Source organism: Macaca fascicularis, chromosome 2 (assembly GCF_037993035.2).
Source record: "Macaca fascicularis isolate 582-1 chromosome 2, T2T-MFA8v1.1".
NCBI classification, from domain to species: domain Eukaryota; kingdom Metazoa; phylum Chordata; class Mammalia; order Primates; family Cercopithecidae; genus Macaca; species Macaca fascicularis.
This window is the reverse complement of record NC_088376.1, coordinates 107,859,506-107,881,137: the sequence shown is the minus strand read 5'-3', so window position 1 is coordinate 107,881,137 and position 21,632 is coordinate 107,859,506. Positions and strand designations below refer to the sequence as shown.

Below are 21,632 nucleotides of genomic sequence, written 5' to 3'. Positions count from 1 at the left end.
GCTGGGATTACAGGTGTGAGTCACTGCACCTGGCCTATCCCTTTTCTTGCGATAATTGAAAAATCCCGATTCCTTCAAATCAAAAGAGGTTAATTCTCAAGAGCCACAGGCTGAATCTTTAATGAGGTCACTATGAAGGTTGGGGATCTAGTGTGGATGGTTTAGGACAAAGTCACACTTCTGATGGAGAAACAAACTTGAAAGGGAGCTAACATTTTTTTCCGTGTTGATCACAGCCCAAGCGCTTGACATCTCTTATCTCAACATTCCTCACAACCCCATTCTACCTCCCGGTGCCTAAGTCCCCATTTACACAAGGGGAAGCAGGCTCAGTTATGCAGGTAAAATCACTTATTGTAAATGGTGAAGGTGCCTGCTCAGTCTGACTCCAAAGCCTCATTCAAAAAGAGGCAGGAAACCATACGACGTCAGCAGGAGAAAGCAGAGATTCCTGTATCTCTGGTCAGTGGCTTGCCCATGGGCCAATGTCTGGTGGCTGCCCCCAAATTTCCGAACACTTTATGATAATGTCCATTCTCAGGCCCCAGCCCCAGAAAGTCTGATTCAGAATGTTGGGGTAAAGCCTCAGACTCTGTATTTTGTAGGTGAGTAAAATGCACTTCAAGGCTTCAGAATTCTTGGGCTAAGAGGGAGGTTAGCAATGGCTTCTCATGGATGAAGAAAACACACATCTAGCCAGTTAAGCCAGAAAAGAGGATAAATCCTAGATTCTAAAAATTCTGAAGTCTGCTCCAAGTTCTGCATAGTATGGACAGAGAAAATAATTTACAATACTAGTGAGACAAAAGCTATATAAAGAAATGCAATATAGGATTCTAAAGGAACTTATAATCAATGTGGGAAAAATGCAACCAAAACAACAATACAGCAGTATATGCCATATACTATTTAAGCTCTAGAAAAATTGAGGAGTGGGAGGTGTCAATTAGACCTTTCTCTTTCCCGCATCACACACCAGGGCCTATTGTGGGGAGGGGGGAAGGATAGCATTAGAAGATATACCTAATGTAAATGACGAGTTAATGTGTGCAGCACACCAACATGGCACATGTATACATATGTAACAAACCTCCACGTTGTGCACATGTACCCTAGAACTTAAAAAAAAAAAAAAAAAAAGAACTTTCTCTTTCCCTTCCTGTTTCCCCACAAACTTTCAGAGAAAAGGAGAAAGAAAAGGAGGTAGAGGAAGCAAAGATTCTCTCCCGCCTTGATGTCTGGATCCCTGCTGAGGAAATGGAAGACAATGACTTTCACTGCAGCAGGAAGGTGGCCTCAGAGTCAAGTATGCGCTTTGCAATCAGACAGATCTGGATTTAAATCCCAGTGCCACCATTCAATTACTGTGTCACCTTGGACAAGTGACTCAACCTGCCCAAGCTCAGTTCCTCGTCTGTAGAGATACTTTACCTTCAGAACTGTTGTAAATATTCAATGAAATAAAAATTATAATATGTACCTAACAAGAATGGGATATAGCCTTCAAAGGCTGAAAGAGAACCTAACAGAAACCAATCAAATTATTTATCAAAATACAGATTTAATCAACCTTTTTGATTATCTGCTCTTCCCTGGGAGTGCGGATCTGTTCACCAGGTTGACTCAAATTGTATCACCTAGACTCCCTTTGCTGGCTTCTGGTTGGGTTTGTCCAATGGAAGATACCAGATCAGAGGGTGCCCCTCACCCCCAATCTAGGGGCCACATTTCTGATATTGCCTGCATCTATCCAAGACTATGACTTATGTTGGGAAGCCCTTCCTCCACAGTTCCAGCTATCACTGAAATGTGGTAATACTGTTTCCTCCCCTGGCCCCTTTAGACTAGGGGCAGTAGCCACTCCCAGCAGTTGTTTGTCTTGGGGCTCCTCAACATCTCTTATTGGTTCCCTGAAACCCATCCATACTGCTCTAGAGTCCCATCATAAAAGTCTCCTGAACTATCTGAAGTGGTTCCATTTTCTGCCAAAAACTAAAATGATCCATCCTCCCTTCTCACAAACTGACTTCTCCCAAGTATGACACATCCTCTAGTGGCCATGTTTGAGCCTAATTATTCTGTCCATCCTTTCCCTCAACCCCCAAAAACAACTAGAGTTTCTTTCTCTTGGAAACATGAGTTCGGAACTGAACGAGAAGGAATGGTCTCTTTTACAGAGGAGCTGGGAAGGAACCACATTTTTTCTACCACTGGCCCAAGAAATAGAAAACTAATCTGCAGGGAGACAAAAACAAAGCAAAGAGGGGGGGAAAAAAAAAGCAGCAGAGATGAGCAAGGGAGAGCCTTGCTCATCCAAGTGCCCTTGGATTCCTGGAGAAACACTTGCAGACTTGTAATCCATACTATTTTTCTTGAGCCAGTGTGTTGGTTACCATTACTAGCAACTGAATCCTCAACACAACATCATGAGGTTAATTTCAACTGCTTCTAACTATCACCAAAACAAGATGAAATATTCCCTGAAATAGCAAAAGAACCAAAGGCTGAAGGGAAAGTGATATCAGAAGCTGAAACAGACCTTACTGGACCAAAAGTGAAAAGTAAAACACAAAATGACTAGGACTACACAAGCAACAGGAGTCCAGGCAGGCACTGCTTAAGGTGCACTGCTGGCACTCTATAACCAACACAAGAAAAGTGTAGGAGATTTCAGAACTGAATCAGTGGAGATTCATGGTAGGCTCATTCACCTGCATCCTGCCTTTATTTGAATGGTGTAAATTGTGTTTTACTCCTCTATAAATATGGCATATTTTTGGCCAACATTAATAAGCCCTTATGAAGATGTTGATTTGAAGCCCATTACTCTGCATGGCTCTGTGATACACAGAGTTGAGCATTTACCAACAACTGTGGCCAAGTATGTCCATGGTACTGGTGAGAGGGAGGCTTGATTTAAAAAACAAAAACACCATCCAACTAATTCCTCCTTTAAAGCTTACCTTACTCATTCAATGCTACTAAGAACCTACCAAGTGCCAGACACTGGCCATGCCTTAAGGGTCCCCCATACAGACAAGTCAACAGGCTATTCCTTCCAAGGTCCATGAGGAGGGAATGACTGAGCCTCTAAGACCTCTAGGATCGTGCTTCTGGCCACCTGTGCAAGCTGATCTTCCACCATTTCCCCCAGCCCACCCACTGGGCTCCACATGTCCTCCACCTGAGGATTTACAGACTCACCATCCCTTCCTTCTGGAACACTCACGCCTGCTTAATTCTCAGTCATGCTGAGAGCTCAGTTCACGTGCTATTTCCTTAGGGAAGACTCCTCTGACCTCCCAGTCTAGATCGTGTCCCTGTTTTTTCCTTCATAGCACTAGTACAATTTTATATATAAACACTCAAGTACATTTACAATTTCTGCATCTTCCTTCTAGCATGAGAGCTATATAACAACAGGTTTCTTCCTAGCCCGAGTCTAGCTCAGTTCTGTGTTGAATGAATGAACACTGAGTCCTGAAGATACAGAGGAGGAATCCCTGACATGGATTTAGGGGAACAATTCCACCTACTTAGGGAAGCCTCCAGAGCATTACAAGTCCCTGGAATTCTTTTTATTTATTAAAAAAATATACATATTTCTTTAGAGATGGGCTCTCACTGTGTTGCCCAAGCTGGTCTCAAACTCCTAGGCTCAAGCGATCCTCCCATCTCAGCCTTCCAAAGTGCTGGGATTAGAGGCGTGAGCCACCATGCCCGGCCCCTGGTATACTTTAACTTCTTCAACCTCCACTAACTATACCACTTCCTTGGCATAGATCTTATTACCTTTGTCTTTATTTTATTCACTTTTACTCTCTGTTTGTCTCCCTCCTATCTTTCATTTATTTCACAACCATGTTTTAGCATCCCTACTGCTTCCCACATAACATGCCAGTGGCTAGATATATGTTGGTAAATAAAATTAATTAACTTTGCCCAAATTAGATCCTAGGCATCTCAAGGATCAGAACTGAGGCTTATAGTCTTTTCTTCCCCCATAGCACCCAGCAGATAACAGGTGTGTTATAAATATAAATGATTTTATTACTCATTATAAAGTAATAAAGGATTTATGACTATGGTGGGACTCTGCTGCTAGATAGCTAATGAACTGCCATGGGAATTAAGGATGCTGGGGAGAAATCTCTAACCTTGAAGTTACAGATATGTCCATGCCTCAGTGCCACTTTCAGAGATGAAATGTGAGAGAAAATACGACACATGACAGAGTCAGTACATCACGCTAAGCTGCGGTAAAAAAGAAAGAAAACCAAAGGTTTTTAAATTTAGAGGAAAATGGTTATCCTTAATGTGTGCCTAAAAATCATACTTTGAGGATAAAAATCACCTGAACAAAGTGTATACAAAAACATAGCAGGGAAAGACAGATCTAATTGCTTTTGGGCATTTTTATGACCCCTCACACACAAATAACACATGTTACCAAGTAATACACACATATGTCCCACTATTGCTAATCCTGAATTATAACTAAAATATGCAACTGTGAGTTCTGACTTTATTATCCAGGCTTAATAAGCTAAATACTGGCATTTCTTCATATATAAAGGGCCCGGAAGATAACAGTAGGTCACGATTTTTATAAATGGAAATGTCCTTAACTCACGTTGTGGAACTTTAATGATAGCTGGTTGCTTCAATCTGATGGCTATATCACGGGACCACTGATTTTGCAGTTGGTACTGACAGAAGAAAGGCATGAGGAAAAGAGGTAGGGGCTGTCGCCAGAACTCTGCCAAGGATGGGATGAAGAACTCTGATAGGAGGACCACACCGTGGGTTAACAAGTGGAGACAGAGCCAGAGGAGGATACGGGGTAGCTCGTTTCCAGGTCCCACATGTTTCAACCCTCGTTCTCGAGTGGTCAAAACCAGGGGTTTAACATAGAACACAGAGGACATTAGGTTACAGCTGCCTAGGGATCTTAGTTCTCCATTGGCAAAATGGAAACAGCACTTACGCTATCGGCTGCCTAGCCGCTTTTTAAAATTTATTATTATTATTATTTGAGACGGAGTCTCACTCTGTCGCCCAGTGGCTGGAGTGCAGTGGCGCGATCTCACTGCAACCTCCGCCTCCCGGGTTCAAGCGATTCTCCTGCCTCAGCCTCCGAAGTAGCTGGGACTACAGGAGCGCGCCACCACGCCCAGCTAATTTTTTTTTTTTTTTTTTTTTTTTTTTGTATTTTTAGCAGAGACGGGGTATCACCATGTTGGCCAGGACGGTCTCTTGACCTCGTGATCCGCCCGCCTCGGCCTCCCAAAATGCTGGGATTACAGGCGTCCTAGCCGCTTTTTAAAAACTCTTCCCCCTTTATTTGTACCGCAATTTGTATTTACAAAGTGCGTTCACCTAGCATGCCCCTACTAACCACGAGGTGAGGAAAAGCAGGCCAGAAGCCCAACTCCAAACTCCCATTTCCTCGAAGATAAAACTGAGGCTCGGACCAGTTACGTGCGCGAATGCCGAATGGATGGCCCCGGGGGCGATGCTCTCTCACTAAGAAAAGGCCTCCGGGACTGCCCGACGCTTCCTGCCCGGGTTCGGAATCTTATAGACCCGCAAAACTGCAAATGCGCTAACAGTCCTAAAAACGTCCGCGTTGCCAGCTCCGAACTGCAAACGCCGGCAGCAGAGCCGTTTAATCACAAGGTAAACGGACAGTCGCCGCAGCTCGGCTGCCTCCTCCCTGGCAAACCCAGGGCAGGCCGCGACCCGCAGGGCCAGGCTGAACCCGGCGGCCGACCCAACGCCGCTGCTGTCGCTACCTGGACGCCGTGCACGATGTACACCTTCTCCGCCTCGCTCAGCGCCACGGACGCCATGCTGCCGAACAGCCCCGCGAGCCGCACGTCATCTGCGCGCGTCGCCTCCTCTGGACCGCACCCCCACGTCCCACCCACCGCGTCAGCGCGTCATCAACCTGTGCGGCGGCCGCTCCTGCAGCCGCGGCCGCCGCCACTGCCGGGAGCTCGATGGGCTTCTCCTGCGCGCCGCCCGGTGTCTGGCCGAGTCCAGAGAGCCGCGGCGCCTCGTTCCAAGGAGCCATCGCCGTAGCCCGAGGCCGGGTCCCGGGTTGGGGACTGCAGGGGAAGGCAGCGGCGGCCGCGGCGGGAGCCCCACCGGGGTCTGGGACTGGGGAACTGCCTCCGGCTTCACGGTCAGTTGGGAAGGGAAACCGGAGTTGGGGTGAAGAAGCTGGGGTGAGGCGAGCCACACGGGCCGGGGGACTCCCAGTGGGAGAGGCGTGCGGCGTAGTTACTCAGAGCTGGAGTTGACTTAGGAGCTCGTGTGTGTGTGTGTGTGTGTGTGTGTGTGTGTGTGTGTGTGTGTGTGTGTGTGTGTGAGAGAGAGAGAGAGAGAGAGAGAGAGAGAGAGAGACCCCGACTAAGGAGGGGCGGACGTCGTGATTGGCTCGGGGGTGCTGTTTCCCCGCTCTTCTCTCCTCCATTTCTCTAGTCCCTAGGATGACTGAAGAGGAGAGGAGAGGCGATGCAGCCCTCTGTAGGTAGCTCTCGGTGGGAAGGGTCCGGGAGTGGGGGACACTAGTCCTAAGGCGTCCCCACCCCTCCACCCAGGAATATCTCTCGCTGGCTCGCTCACTCTCTATGACCAAACGCTGTCCCAGTACCTTGCTGGGACCTCTTGCCTCGGGTGCTTATCAGAGCGTTGTCCCACAGACAGGGGGGGAGGAGGCGCTTGGTAACCGGCGCTGCCGAGGTGCGCAGTGCCCGGACGTCCCCGACGCTTCCTAGCGGGAACTGGAAACCCCGGCTTGATGGAAGCTGTGAGCAGTTGCCGGAAAAAAAGCCAACCCCAACCCCTTGCTATGGCCGAGTGGGAGTATGGGTATTGGATACCTGGAGAGGATATCTGCAAGGTGAAGCTGGGGTCACCAAAGGAACTCATTAAGGCGGGGCGGACAAGTATGGTGCAAGTTTTAAAGGCGCCGTGTGGATAAATGGGAGAAAGTTAACCCAAATTAGTTGAAGCAAGGAAGGCAGGTTAAAGCAAGTCTGATGACTTTCCTGATGTTCCATTTTTGAGGACCCTCCCTGTTCTCAAAAGTGAAAGTAACCCTAATCAGCTTGATGAACCAAAAAAAAAAAAAAAGTTGGTATTATCAGATAATGGCTTCAAATACAGTTTCAGTTAACCATTGGGAGCCTACTATAGACAGGCTTTGTGCTACCTCTAGAACACAAGACAAGTAAAACACACTATGCCGGGAGAAGTTCCCTGGGCAGATGAAGGCTCCGGGGCCAACATAACCACAGATCATGGTGATTAGAGCTATGATGGTGGCATCAGTGAGCACAGTGGGATTGGGAGGTCGTCTGATAAGGTTATAGAGAGGAAGTACTTGCTAACATTCTTAAGCATTAAACTGCTGAGCTCCAAAATTGATGATCCCTTCTTCATAGACTGGACATTAGATGTTTCGTATGTCTGTACATAATTCTCTACAGGGGCACCTAAAAGGAAGACAGTTTGCAGGATTGGACTTTGCCTTCCAGGGAACTGAAAGAGGTGAAGCCGGAAGGATTTCCTCCCTAATGAAGGCACAGGTGCCCCACCTGTTGTGGCACATAAGTGTGTTTGTGTGTGGTTGGACAGCTGGGTTCTGTGTGAGGAGCTGTGTGTGATAAGATAACATGAGATCGCTAATGTTATAAATGACATTTTCTAGATGTGCTAGAGATTGCTCAGAAAGGAGAGACGCTGGAAGTGGGATTTTAGAAGCTAGGATATCTGAGGAGACTAAGGATTTAAGAGGTGACAGCAAATGGACAGATCAGAAAGACACAGGAAGAAAAGCCTGAGTTCAGATACCATGGAGTCATCTTTATATAAAGAGTTTCATATAGAACATGTATTTGAACTGCCCTCCCCTCACAATTGACAGGAATTCCATACTGGACAAGGGTCTGCAGTATTTGCTAAATAATGTTATGAATGATGTCTTATATATGAGGCTAAGTAGGTAAGAGAGATGTAAACAGTAGAATGTTCCTTTTTAAATTGTCTGCTAAAACAATGACAATCTTCACTAATCATCTGCTTAAATGCTGCCACAACATTTTTATCACCTTTGCTGTAACAGTGCATTGGACATCTTTAAAATCCATAAATTCAGAGTTATTTTTTAGTGTATTGAAGTAATTCAAAGAACATATGATAACCCAAAAAAATCAAGAAGTCAAGGATGACACAGTATTAAACCATCTTGTTTTTCCATCACTATTAGATTCGTTTATTGAATGAATAAATGAATTGGGGTATACTATTCTGTAGGTTTGTGTATTCTAAAACCTTATACTCTAATTTTCAACACTAATTTACATAGTACTTATTGTAAGCCAAGCATTGTTCTAAGCACTTTATAAAGATTAACCAGGCTAGGTGCGGTGGCTCACACCTGTAATCCCAGCATTTTGGGAGGCCGAGGTGGGTGGATCACCTGAGATTGGAAGTTTGAGACCAGCTTGACCAACATGGAGAAACCTTATCTCTACTAAAAATACAAAATTAGCCAGGCATGGTGGTGCATGCCTGTAATCCCAGCTACTTGGGAGCCTGAGGCAGGAGAATCGCCTGAACGCAGGAGGCAGAGGTTTTAGTGAGCCGAGATCACGCCATTGCACTCCAGCCTGGGCAACAAGAGCAAAACCCCGTCTCAAAAAAAAAAAAAAAATTATTCGGTCCTTGCAACATCCTTATGATGCAAGTATTTTTATCCCTATTTTACAGATTGGGAAATGAGGCACAGAGAGGTTAAATGCCTTAACCAGGGTCACAGGTTACATCATTGGTAAATGGCAGAACCAGGACTTGAGACCAGGCAGTCTAGCTCTCCTGCCCACACTCTTAACCATCACCTTACACAACCTCCCCCCAAGTTTTATTACATTCACCAGAGTATTTGGTGAAGGAAGTCCCAATTTTGTTATGGCATTGGTAACTGTCCCATGAACTATATAGTTAATCTTAATTCCAAAAGCAAGAAGTCTGTTCAAGCATAAACTCATATCTCTTGAATCATTTTTCTAGAGGAACGTGGAATGTGGTGCTGATGGGACTTTGCTGTGTCTGTTGCAGCCCAATATTTTAAACAAGGCAAAAGGTTATATATGAGCAGAATAGAGTTTAACTCCAGATAGCTAAGGAGAGAGCCCTCAATGGCAAAGAAGTCTGATAGATCTGATACTAGGGTTGAGTAGCATGCATGGAGACCCAGATTCCAACCGTATGCCATACTCAGGATATCTAGAAACTCTTCAGTCAGTCAGTGTTTGCATGCCTGTGAGTCCCTAGTGTTCTTATGGGCATAAAGAGATAAGAAACTCAAAACACAGCACCTGCCTAAAAATAGTTTAGAGTTTATTATAGTGGGGGAGCCCAGGACCTTGAACTACTGCATGAACAAGACAATAAAATAAAATGCTCAAATTGAGACGTGGCAATTAGAAGAGAGACCAGCCTATAATAAGGTGCTAATTGTGCAGGCCAGGTATGAGATACAAAAGGTAAGAGCTGCTGCTAGCCACAAGCCAGCAGCAATAACATTACAGAGGTAGAGTAAATCTGTCCCACCCAGCCTTGGTTAATTAAACCAATAAAAGCCAGTTACAAAAGAGCTTCAGGGCAGTGCTGAGTCTGTGGTGCTGACGTTGCAGAGAGCTTTTTTGGAGACAGAAACTTGCTCTGTTGTCTAGGCTGGAGTGCGGTGGCACGATCTCTGCTCACTGCAACCTCCGCCTCCTGGGTTTAAGTGATTCTTGGGCCTCAGCCTCCCAAGTAGCTGGGATTACAAGTGTATGCCACCACTCATAGCTAATTTTTGTATTTTTGGTAGAGACTGGGTTTGGCCATGTTGGTCAGGCTGGTCTCGAACTCCTGGCCTCAAGAGATCTGCCTGCCTCGGCCTACCAAAGTGCTGGGATTACAGGCATGAGCCACTGTGCTCAGTTGCAGAGAGCTCTTAAAAGCCCAGTAGGAAACCTTCCAATCCCAGTCCTAAGCAGACATGGCCACATTTTAGGCCTTTTGCTTTGCATTTTCACCATTAGCCCAGCACCCTCGAAATGTACAAAGTGAGTTATTGTTTTCCCTGTAGATCTGTTTCCTTTAAACACTTTACATTTGTCCTGCCTGTACCTTGTCTTAAAAGAATGAGGTAGGAGGATCCCTTGAGTCCCAGAGTTTGAATCCAGCCTGGGCAACATAGACCCCATCACAAAAAAATAATAAAATAATAATAAGTAATAAAATAATGATAGAAATGAAGAGTATCTGTAAAGAATACTATCATAGTCTGGCCAGCAGGTCTTCATCTGTCTTCTAGACATTATAACTCGGGATTACAGTGATAGAAAAATTGCTAGTAATACATGGGTAAAGCTTACTCTTAATTAGAGGAAAGGTTATACAGTCTTCATGTGTGTTTCATTTTGGGAGAGTGATAGCGTGTTTCCTATGTGTCATTAGGGCATATTTGAGAAAAGGGGGTCACAGATCCTGATTACCAAATGTGGAAATATTTAAACACACACGCACTGATAGCCATGGAAAGTAACAAAGTCTCAAGTAGAAGTGGAGGGGTGATATCTCATATTGACCTGCTAGGGGAAAAAATGAGGCTCATGCCATGCTGCCTTTAGTTCCTTCCTGTTTTGCATTTTAAAAAATCATTTGCTTTCCTCCTCGGAAGCAGATTTTCAGAGACAAATGGCCAGTTCATTCATGGCTATCAACTGTGAAGGTGAGAAGGCTCCAGGTGCATGTCCCACTTAATTCAGTCATACATCCTAATACATTTGGAATGCATGGGAAATGTCATTATTTCATAGTCTCCTCCAAACCATAGCCTTCCTAGTATATATTGACTTGGTGCTTGAACTCTTGGCAAGACATGAATGTGTATTTCCTATTCAAGGTCAGTGGAGATGGAATACCTTTGGGTGAGATCACTTTCTTACCTTAGCAAGGTGAGCCTAATGGGACAAATACAGTTCTGGCCACAGTCCTGTTGCAGTAAAGTCTTCGGTATGTGAAGACTTTAAGAAATAGACCAAGAAATAGTAGCAGAGAATCTAGAAAGACAGGTTGGTTAGGAAGATAACAATCTATAGTGGAAAGACTTCCCGGCATCTTATTCCAAAGATTTGGGCTTTGCTATTAACTTGCTTTATGACTTTGAACAAGGCAGTTTACCTAAGTCTCATTTTGCCCTCAAGTGAGTATCTTGCCAGGTTTTAAAACTCAGAATGGATCCTGGATAGGCACATATTTGAATATTGAAAAATGGCCATGTTTAACTTGGAGTTTTTAAGACTTCTTTCATTTACCACTTTGTTATACTTGATATATTTTGCTAGTGCTTTTTTCACTCTGAAAAAGAATTAAATGAACAAAAGGAAGTCGTAATTGTATGCTGTACTTGATTGAAAAAACTAACCATGCTCAGGAAATTGCTAAGAGGGATAGTTGCTAGTGGGCTGCTTTTTGAATATTAGCAAATCAGGAAAAGAGGTTAAGGGAAGCTTTTGGTTAAAAAAAAAAAAAAAATGTAAAATCCAAGATATTAACAAAGAAAATGTTGAATTTGCTCCTGAGAACAGAGGACTCATAGAATCTCAGCCCTGCAAGGGGCCTTAGCAATCAGCGTGATCTTCCCCTTTGTTTTATCAAATGAGGAAACTGAGGCCCAGAATGGTAACTGTCTTGCCTGAGATCAAGATTGTGAGGTTAGCGAGTGGCAGGATTGGGAGTAAACTCTGGCCTCTTGATTCCAAGCCCAGTCTTCATTCCCTTTAGCACTAGCCTCCCATCTATTTCCAAAGCCCTCTGGTGAATGGCAGGAGAGCCCCTCACCAGGTAAGTAGGGGCTGTGTTCTCTCTCTCAGAGCCCATTACAGCCTTCTTTCTGTGGTCCCAGGTTCTCTCAGGGCTCTGCTCTTGCATTGCCACTTACAGTGCCTGGAATAAGTGATATCAGCAGATTCCTGAAAGTCAAATGTCTCCCCTTTTTGATCCCTAGTACCTCATACAGTTGCAATAACTGGTTCTCTCCCTTCCTAGCTAGTCTTTCAGATTTCTTTAAGCACTTTTGCTTTTAGTCCCTAAAAACATCCAAGCTCTGGCCTAAGTGATGTCACAGTGGCTGTGTGGCTGCACATGACACAACGTGGGCCCAGGTGCCATTCTCAACATCCTCAGGTGGGAACCTTTGCCCATTGGTCTCTACCTAGCATGGCGTGGGGGGGGGGGGGCGCTTTTTTCTCACAAAAAGCAGCATTCTGTTACTTGGCACCACAGGAAGTATTTCCCAGCCAAAGCAGATTTTAGGGATTCAATCCTAGGGTGACTCTTCTGGCTGAGGCTTCACGGCTTTCCTGCCTCCTAGGTTAGGACAGGATTAGTATTCTAAATGTTGGCTGGTATTCAGCCAGGGCCCCACCTTAGAGCCCAAAATGCTTATGTTCAGGCCTGTGGCCTGTGAGCACCACCCGATAATGCCACCTCTGCATAACCATGTGTGGGCAAGATAGCCAAACCATAAGTAACCCAAGGTCACTGATAGAAACCCTGCATGCAGCCCACCTGATAATGCCACCTCTGCATAACAATGTGTGGACAAGATAGCCAAACCGTAAGTAACCCAAGGTCACTGATGGAAACACTGCATGCAGCCCACCTGATAATGCCACCTCTGCATAACAATGTGTGGACAAGATAGCCAAACTGTAAGTAACCCAAGGTCACTGATGGAAACATCAATACTCCTCCCCTTTTTATTTTCTAGTTATTAGACAAAATCTAATTGTTGTAGTAAGTAGTGAAAGGAGGCTCTGGGGCAAGAGCAGACTTTGGAAGTACATCCTGTCTCCACCACTTCCTGGAGGTATGAATGTAGGCATGCTTCAGTTTTCTCATTTCTAAAAGCGGGATGGGGAAGTGGGCATTTATACCTGCAAAACAGAGTAGATGTGAGAATCAAACAGGGAGAGGCATGTGTAGCAAGCAGCCCCGTGCCCGGATGGAGGCAGGGGTGACACCTTCAATGAGGGTCAGGAAAGAATCAGGGCCCCACCCTACATTCAGCATATCCCACTCTGTGGCAACAATCAAGCAAAACTAGAGCCTACCCTCACAGAGGCCAGAAGGCAGTTCATTGTCAAATGAGATCATGCACTGGATTACAAAGGAGTTCACAAACCATGAGAGTGTCACTGTCATCGACGAGTGTTCATTGGGTAGCTGGAGTAGTCATTTATTGTTGCCTTTATGAAGATGCTCCCGCTGGCTTACAAACTGCATGTTTTGCCTAAAACATAAGTTTTCGACAAAATGTCAAAAGGACTTAACTTTTCACATTTGTGAAACAGGAAAATTTGACTAAAATCTACCACGTGGTCTTTAATATTTCTCCCAGCTCTAAAATTCTGATGTTTTTAACCAGTTACTCTTACAAGTGGTCTTGTTTTAAAGTTGTCTCAATTTTTCTGTTCATTGCAATGTATAAATGACAGCTATGAAAAGGGAAAGTAGAACGTGTTACCCAAATGAGTGGTGTCTTCTACAGATCTCCAGTGTTTGTGGCATTTATTATGTCACACTATACATGGGTGTGTCTTTTTTTTCCCAATTAAAAAAAAATTATAGAAACAGGGTCTCACTATGTTGGCCAGGCTGGTCTCTAACTCCTAGGCTCCGGTGATCCTCTTGCCTCAGCCTCCTAAAGGGTTGGGATTGCAGATGTGAACCACTGCACCTGGTTCAGGTGCATATTCTTTTTTAGTAGATCAGTAAAGCCAGGAGTTGGTAAAATAGCCAATTGTAATAAAATAATTATAGTAAGTAGAAGAACTGTCAGCCTCCATGAGCTCTCCAAATCCCAGACTGTTTTCTGAAATGAAGGACATTGGTAGGAGTCTGAGTGTGTGCATGAATGGGTTTTGTAAGAAGGTGGTCAGTTATGAGGCAAGAAGGAAATTTCAGTTTACTGATCACTTCCTGGTTTCCTCAATGAACTGTAATATGTGTAAGGTTTGGCTTGGAGGTAAAGTATTTTACTTTTTTTTTTTCCATTTGTTTTTTGTTGAAGGCTGAGTATGAAGGCTGAATATGACAGAGACAAAAGGCAGGCAGAGGGAGACAGCCCCTGCTGTAGAGAGAGAAACAGTGTAGACTTGTTGGTAGTAAAGATCTTATAAAACAGGCCAGCTCGCTCTGCCTGTCTGGACACTTTCCTTGGCTAGCAGGGTGTGCTGCAGAAGATAAGGCACCTTTCTTCTGTTGGGCTTCATACCACACCCTTACCTTTTTGAAAAAGTTTAGTGACTCATCCTATTTTTTAATGAAGTATTTCAAACATAGTGATTCATGGTTCATTCTTTGTTTTCTGAGACTCATCTAAAAAGTGGGCATAAAATTTATAATCCTTTTGGATCCTTACACAAATTAAGGTAATTGTAGTGCAGGTGAATTAATTTTCTACTTGACCAGTTTTGTTTCTAAAGCTTCTAAAGCAAAGATCATTTATTTGATCTTTGAGGTTGCAGGGCTTGCTTGTGAATACTTTAAGACTATCACTCTAAAATGTGAGAAGTTTTAAAAGAAACAAACACCATGTTTTTAAGACTACGATTTAAACCATAGAAGGTTAATGTTATATTGATTAGGGTGGATTTCAGCTGAGAGTTACAGGCATAGCAGAAAAAATACTACCCTCTTTCAGTGGACATTTTAAGTGATTGTTTAAGGGTAGACTGAACTATTTAACTGTGGTAAGAATTAGTTTAGGTGAGAATTCAGTGTTTAGGACAGGTTCAAGAGGATATCAGACCAGCCCTCAACAGCAGTCTAGGATAATACTAGATTCATTAAAATGTCACATATTCACTTGAAACAAATTTTGACTTAAGCCAAAAGCATCCTATTTTAGAGTTTCTACTATTTTGCTGATGTTCATGACATCTGCTAAGAAGCTGATGAAATTGAGTTTCAATTTTATAGTTCCTACTTGTAGGGACCCAGAAAGTTTAATCCCTCAATTTTCGTGTTAAAGGTTTAGATAATTCTTATCTCTAAGCCAAGGGGAGATCATTGCACCTGATTTTGAGTTTGTTAAACCAGTCTGTATACAGCTATTTCATACAGGCTCCAATGGTTGAGTTAATTGCCCTTTGTTGATGCTACTTTATGCCATCTCAAGATGTATGCTGTTCACGAGTGCATGAATGTTCGGGTGGATGTGAGAATGTGGGTGGATGTGGTGTTTCAGAAAAGTAATCCTCACAAAGTACTTTGAGGTGCTTCCAAAGATTTGGTTTTAGATCTGGCAGAACTGCTCCATGACTTTAGTGTAGGATCTTGTCTTATGAAAGCAGGCGAATAGGACTTGTTGACAATCTGAGAGGATGGGGGTCCTTGGGACACTTGCTGGACTGAGAACAGTGGCATTAATACATTGAGTAGAGAACTTCTATGTTTGATGTGACAGTCATGCTTTGACCCCGTCCATAAAGCATGGACTATAGGTCAGGGTTTTGTTTTGGGTTTTTTTGCCACATGATAAATATTTGTAGGGATTTGCTCCTCACTCAACAAATGTTGTAGCTGGATTCTGCCCATCACTAGCAGTCAACACTTGGCCAGGCCAGTTCATCCTGGCCAACCCGATGAAGTGCCACAGTGGGATGGGGCCCAAGAGCTTGGCATTAGCACCACCATGTTCAAACCCTTTGAGCTGCCTACCATGGAGAGACAGCATGGGGATTGAGGCATAAGTGGTGTACCTCAAGGCTGACCCAGCAACCCAGTCCCTGGGGCTCATGGAGCCCCAGACTCCACTTCACTGAATATATTTGTGTCTGTCAGTGTGGGTTAGTGGAAGAGCACACTTGTGATCAGGTGTAATGAAGCACGTTTGTCATATATGGATCTGGAGGCAATTCTCTGGACCAGAAGCAGTTTTTGTTGTTGCTTTTAGAATAGCACTAATTTCAGGCATTTCTTGGTTTTGGTTTCTAGAATTCTATGAAGGAATACTAGCTGATTTCCTTTGACTTCCCATACACTGCCCCCCACAGAGCTCAGATAATCATTTTGATGCCACATCTTATCAGGATTGCTGGCACTAGGGAACTCCAGAACACCTCTGGACCTGTGGATCCATTTCTCCTGTGACTTCCTTACCCTTGCCCCTTCCCAGGCTTAGTTCCTTTGTCTTTCTGGGCTTCAGTGAACTCTTCTATCAGGTGAAAAGAATAATTACTTTGAACATGGAATACTAATATATGGGGGCGTTAACTCTTTTTCATGCTATAAAACCCTTAGCCAAAAAACTTCAATATAAATTACTATAATTCAAATTACAAAATGATCATTGTTCTAGATCTTCCTTGGAAAACTATTAGCCACTTAGAGGAACAGAAAACCTAATACCAAAATGAGAATCAGGCCTGTTGCCCTTGTGCCTCCCTGGACTTGTTGGCCTCTGGACTCATTGGCCTCTGGACTCAGACCTCTCATCTGTCTTGCCTGTCACTTCCAGAGTGGCCTAACCACGGCACGAGTACTGTTCCCACACAACTTTCCTCAGAAACTTTATGGCTCACCAGTACCTTTCAGGATGAAATCCCATCTCATGATGAAATTTTAAAACTTTCTAAAACACAACTTTCTCCTACCTATAAAGCCTCATCTCCAATCACCTCCTCTCTTCCCTACAAAGCTTGCATGTGTCCACAGACACACACACAGAGCCCTGGACATCCTGCCCCTCCCGTTCCCCACTACTACCACCAATTTTCCTGCCAGGCCCACCCGGCCCCCCTTGCCGTTTTGTAAGCAGTATGCTTCACCTGGCTCCAGGCGCTGCTCAGAGCCAACCCCTTCAGAAGTCCTTGCCATGGAAAGTCTATTTATTTCACTTATGATTGTTGGGGTTTTTGTTGCTTGTGGTGTTCGGGTTTTTCTGGTACTGTTTGCCCCTTTTTTGTACTATTCATTAGTCACCTAAGTGTTAGCATTATTGTGGGTGTGTCTGTTTGATATATGTGACCAGTCACTCAGGAACTATTGATTTGAGCACATATACCAAACACTAGGCTACAGAGCTAAATAAAATGGAACTTGCAGGTTAGTAGGAAAAAAGCAAATAAGACTAGTGTTATTAGGTTGGGAGCTGGGGGAGGGAACTGGCAGGGCCTGAGCAGGGCAGCACACACAGATTATTGTCCATATCATCCCTCATGTGTGACTCCCTGCACAGCTCCTTGCATTTAGTGACTGCTCCATGAATGTCTTTGAGTTGAACTGAATAAAGAGAGGAGTTTTTAAAGAGCAAACAGGGCAAGGGGCTGGGGTGAAGGAGACAGGGAGGGGGAACTAGAGGAGGCTGCCCCTCTGAGAGCATGTGCTGACAGGGGTGGTTTGGGGTTTAGGGCCCATCTTTGGGGCCCTGTCCCAGAGCTCCTTGGAAGTAAGGACACTTGTAGGGAGGTGGGTCCTTGGCAAAGGTCTACTGCTCAACCCTAAGGATTGGAGTTTCTCTAATTCAAAATAGAAAAGGAAAAGGGGGTCTATATTTGCCTTTTTTGTTTTTGTTAGGGGCAGGATAAAGGGAACATATACAGTTTGTTTCATGGTTTTTGTTTTTGTTTTTGTTTGGCCATATTTCTCAGATTTTCAGTTGGCTAATTTAAGGAACAAATCCTTATTTGAAAGCTACTTTTGTTGCTTTTGGGAGGTCTGGGGGTTAAGCAACCTTTTTGTAGCAGTATGCCTTTCTTGGTTTTGATTGGGATATTTTGAAATTCTAAGTGTGGAATGTGCCCTTCAGGTCAGAACTTGGTGTCTGGCCCTGCCAGGTACACCTTTGGCTTGGTCCTTTCCTAGATCACAGGTTCTTACTCACCAGCGAGGGTCATGGGAAAACAGAGCTCTTCTGTACACTCTTTGGTCCCACGTTGTTTGAGGAGAGAACATTCTGGTTACTTGAGTAAGAGTCAGTCCACTTACCTCATGGTCCTACTTGACACACACTGCACCATCCAGAATATGGTCACAGTCCTGAAAGTAAGCAGACAATGCCTCTAAGAGGCTGGGATCACAAAGCTCATGCATTCATTTAATCAACACGTGTATTAAGTGGCTACTCTGTGCCAGTTACTGGGCTAATAAGGGAGGGCCTCCTCCCCTCAAGGACTATGTGGTGAAGAGCTTAGCAGTTGTTCCCTGAAGGCCTATTACCCAAAATGACTACCCTTTTGCAAATAAATCTAACAAGACTAGTTTATTCGCTTTTCTAGCCCACAGCCAATTAGCACTAGTAAATAGAGGATGTGTGGGGATGATTGGTGACCATAGACACACAAATGAGTAGGCAGGAGTGGAGGAGGAAGACAAAGGATCATATACAGAGATGCCAGAATGGCAGTTATAACAGTCTGAGCAAGCCAGTTGATGTGAAGCTGAGACCCAGTGAATTTCAGTAGCCCTGAGGACATCGTTACCTAACACACTCCAGTAGGTGATGTTCCTGGTAATAACTCTAAATAAATCTAAATAAGAAATGATTGATTATTGTGCTTAAGGCACAAACAGTTATAATAGCCTTCCCTCCCTACCTCCCTCCTTCCCTCCCTCCCTTTCTTCCTTCTCTCTCTCCCTCCCTTTCTGTTTTAAGATTTCCATCTTAACCATCCAAATGGTTAAAGTGTGTTTCTGCTTGGAAACAAGTCACATTTATCTGGGAAGTTACTTGTGTGGAAGGGCTTATTCCTCAACAAAACCATGCACATGAAACTTAATTCTTGTTTAATCAAATCATTGTCATAAATACAATCAAGAATGAGGAGTTGTCAAAGGATAGAGTGCAACCACTCTGAATATTCTGTGAATATAATGTAATCACTGGAAGTACCTAAGGAGAATTGCTCTAAAATTTATTTTCAGTGATTATCCATTTATGAAAGCCATACTGTTTATGATAAAGAACAGTTTGATAGAGTGTGCAGGTTATGGGGAAGTGGCCCACAGGCTGCAGATGACAAGAGGTTTTGCCGTCACAGATGTGGGTGGGACAGTGAGTTGTAACTGCCTATCTCCATCACACCAAGCTGTTCTGCCGGGGAAGCAGGATCTGTTATTTATTTGATAGCCAACAACTGCTTGGAACCAGGTGTCAGCAAACTTTTCTTTAAAGAGCTGGAGAGTAAATATCTAGGGCATGTGTGTTACAGCTACTTAACTCTTGCCATTGTAGTACAAAAGCAGCCAGAGACAATTTATAATCAAATGATGTGGCTGTGGTCCAACAAAACATTATTGGTTTTGAGCTTAAATAGTAATTGTGAGAACACAGGTGATATAAATATAAATCTGTATGACAGTAGGAAACACCAAACGAATGCTTGCAACTGGAGGTTGTCAAAATGTGGAGCTTCAGTCAGCTTTTGAATCATTGTGTGATATCAGCTTTTCTTTTCTTTGGTTTTCCTTGAACAGAGTTTGTAATTTTAGAATTTGCTGGGCACAGGTCAGGTCCCAGACATCCCTGATCTCTGATCTTCTACTGCCCTGTTTGGTGCTTCAGAAGGGGGGCCTGCATCTTTTAATGCATTTAGGTTGTCTCTGGCAGGACTACATTGCCACTGTCCTCTGGAGAGCACAGGATTGCTGTTAGAAAATTTTGGTTGATGGACCACCAGGAACCAAGACTTTTACTATACTTAAGATGGTTATTTATTATTATTTTTTTAAGACAGAGTCTCGCACTGTCACCCAGGCTGGAGTACAGTGGCATGATCTCAGCTCACTGCAAGCTCCGCCTCCTGCGTTCACGCCATTCTCCTGCCTCAGCCTCCCGAGTAGCTGGGACCACAGGCGCCCACCACCACACCCGGCTAATTTTTTGTATTTTTAGTAGAGACAGGGTTTCACCGTGTTAGCCAGGATGGTCTCGATCTCCTGACCTCATGATCCGCCTGCCTTGGCCTCCCAAAGTGCTGGGATTACAGGCGTGAGCCACCGCCCCCGACCAAGATGGTTATTCTATCTCTATGTGTCATGACTTCTTGTCACTGTGATAGTGACTGTATTTGTTGAGTCGATGTTCCTTTGGGCAAATATGTAATAGCATATTTAACTGCCTTTCAGCCATTAATTCTCTGCCACCTTGAGAGGAGTGGCCCTGACCTTATTCTTCATTATTAGTCTGTGCAACTTGCGACTCTAGAATGTCTGTCATTTTGAATAGTAGTTACTGGTCTGCTCTCCTAACTTTTTGGACATGTCCTTACTATTCATAACAATACTGAAAGCCTGCCTTTGCCCTTCAGAGCCATAGTCTTAGGAAGCATACATGGCCAGTGCTGCTTTTGAGTGATTTCTTCTGCTATGTAGTTACTTGAGTTCTCAAAAGACAGAGATATTCCCTGCCTGTGTTGTAGCCTGTGCTATGGGTGGCTTTTCCATGGCACCTACATCTGGTGGGGCGCTTGAGCCATCGCAGTTTCTAACTGAGAAACCTGGTTGGTGGTGCAACAGGCCAGAGAGGGTAAGGTAAAGAAGAAGAGAAGGGAAATCTATGCTTTCTGTGTCTTGCAGCACATGCTGTGGATAGACATTAGTCATTGATTCTTGGTTATTTCATTGCTGTCTCCAGAGACTTGAATTGCAGCTTCTAGAGAGAAAGGGTGCTTTGCTCAGCACTTGTTTCTGAAGAAATGGATGTGTTTCCTAGAGAAAATACATGTGCATAGCCTGTGAGGTGTACAGAGTGTTGTGATCTATATCGTTCATCACAAGCTCTTCCACCAGTTCCCTCAACGCTCATACCAGCAGTCCTGGGAGGAGGTGGCCAGGGCTGGAATGTAGATGTTTTCACAGGTGAGGAAACAAAGGCATATGAAGCACCCCACAGCCAGGTGGTAGGAAAACATCTTTGAGCTCGCTCCCCTTCTCTCTGCCTCTCCTTTTAAGTCAAAATTTGAACATATCTACTGAGGCACTGTCCACCCAGTAGATCTCTAATAACAAGGAGACCTAGGTTCTAGTGCTACCTCTAAATTGCCAGGCTGGGCCGGGTGCCGTGGCTCATGCCTGTAATCCCAGCACTTTGGGAGGCCGAGGTGGGCGGATAACTTGAGCTCAGGAGTTTGAGATCAGCCTGGGCAACATGGCGAAACCCCATCTCTACAAAAAAAACCTAAAAATTAGCCAGGTGTGGTGGTGCATTCCTGTAGTTCCAGGTACTTGGGAGGTTGAGGTGGGAGGATCGCTTGAGCCTGAGGTGGGAGGTCAAGGCTGAATTGACCTAAGATAGTGCCACTGCACTCCAGCCTGAGTGACAGAGTGAGACCCCACCTAGTCTCAAAAAACAAAAAACATAAATTGGCTGTGTCCGCTGCTTCTGCTCTGGCTGACCTTGGGCAAGGCATTTACCCTTTAGAGGCTCCCTTTTTATTATCTGTCATGTGAAGGCCCTGTTTCAAGAAGGCTAAATTGACTCTCAGAAGCAGGGAAGAGGACTCATGTTTTAAATGAACGAGGTGATTAGGTGGCTTTGCACATAGGGGTTTGCAGATAGGTAATCA

General features: G+C 44.3%; 2 protein-coding genes across 17 annotated transcripts in view; one reads left to right on the top strand and one right to left on the bottom strand.

Moving 5' to 3' along the window:
* Positions 1-5,886, bottom strand: part of EXOSC7 (exosome component 7) — a 34,283-nt gene extending 28,397 nt beyond the window's left edge. For both annotated transcript variants that reach the window (XM_005546871.5, XM_074031911.1), the window contains exon 1: positions 5,796-5,886. In XM_005546871.5, the coding sequence (XP_005546928.3) occupies positions 5,796-5,852 (57 nt within the window). In that variant the 5' untranslated portion in view covers positions 5,853-5,886. The remainder of the gene's footprint in view (positions 1-5,795) is intronic.
* A 61-nt stretch (positions 5,887-5,947) lies between these two features.
* Positions 5,948-21,632, top strand: part of ZDHHC3 (zDHHC palmitoyltransferase 3) — a 60,240-nt gene continuing 44,555 nt past the window's right edge. For all 15 annotated transcript variants that reach the window (XM_074031909.1, XM_045386382.2, XM_045386379.2 and 12 more), the window contains exon 1: positions 5,948-6,187. The gene's annotated coding sequence lies outside the window, so the exon portion shown is untranslated. The remainder of the gene's footprint in view (positions 6,188-21,632) is intronic.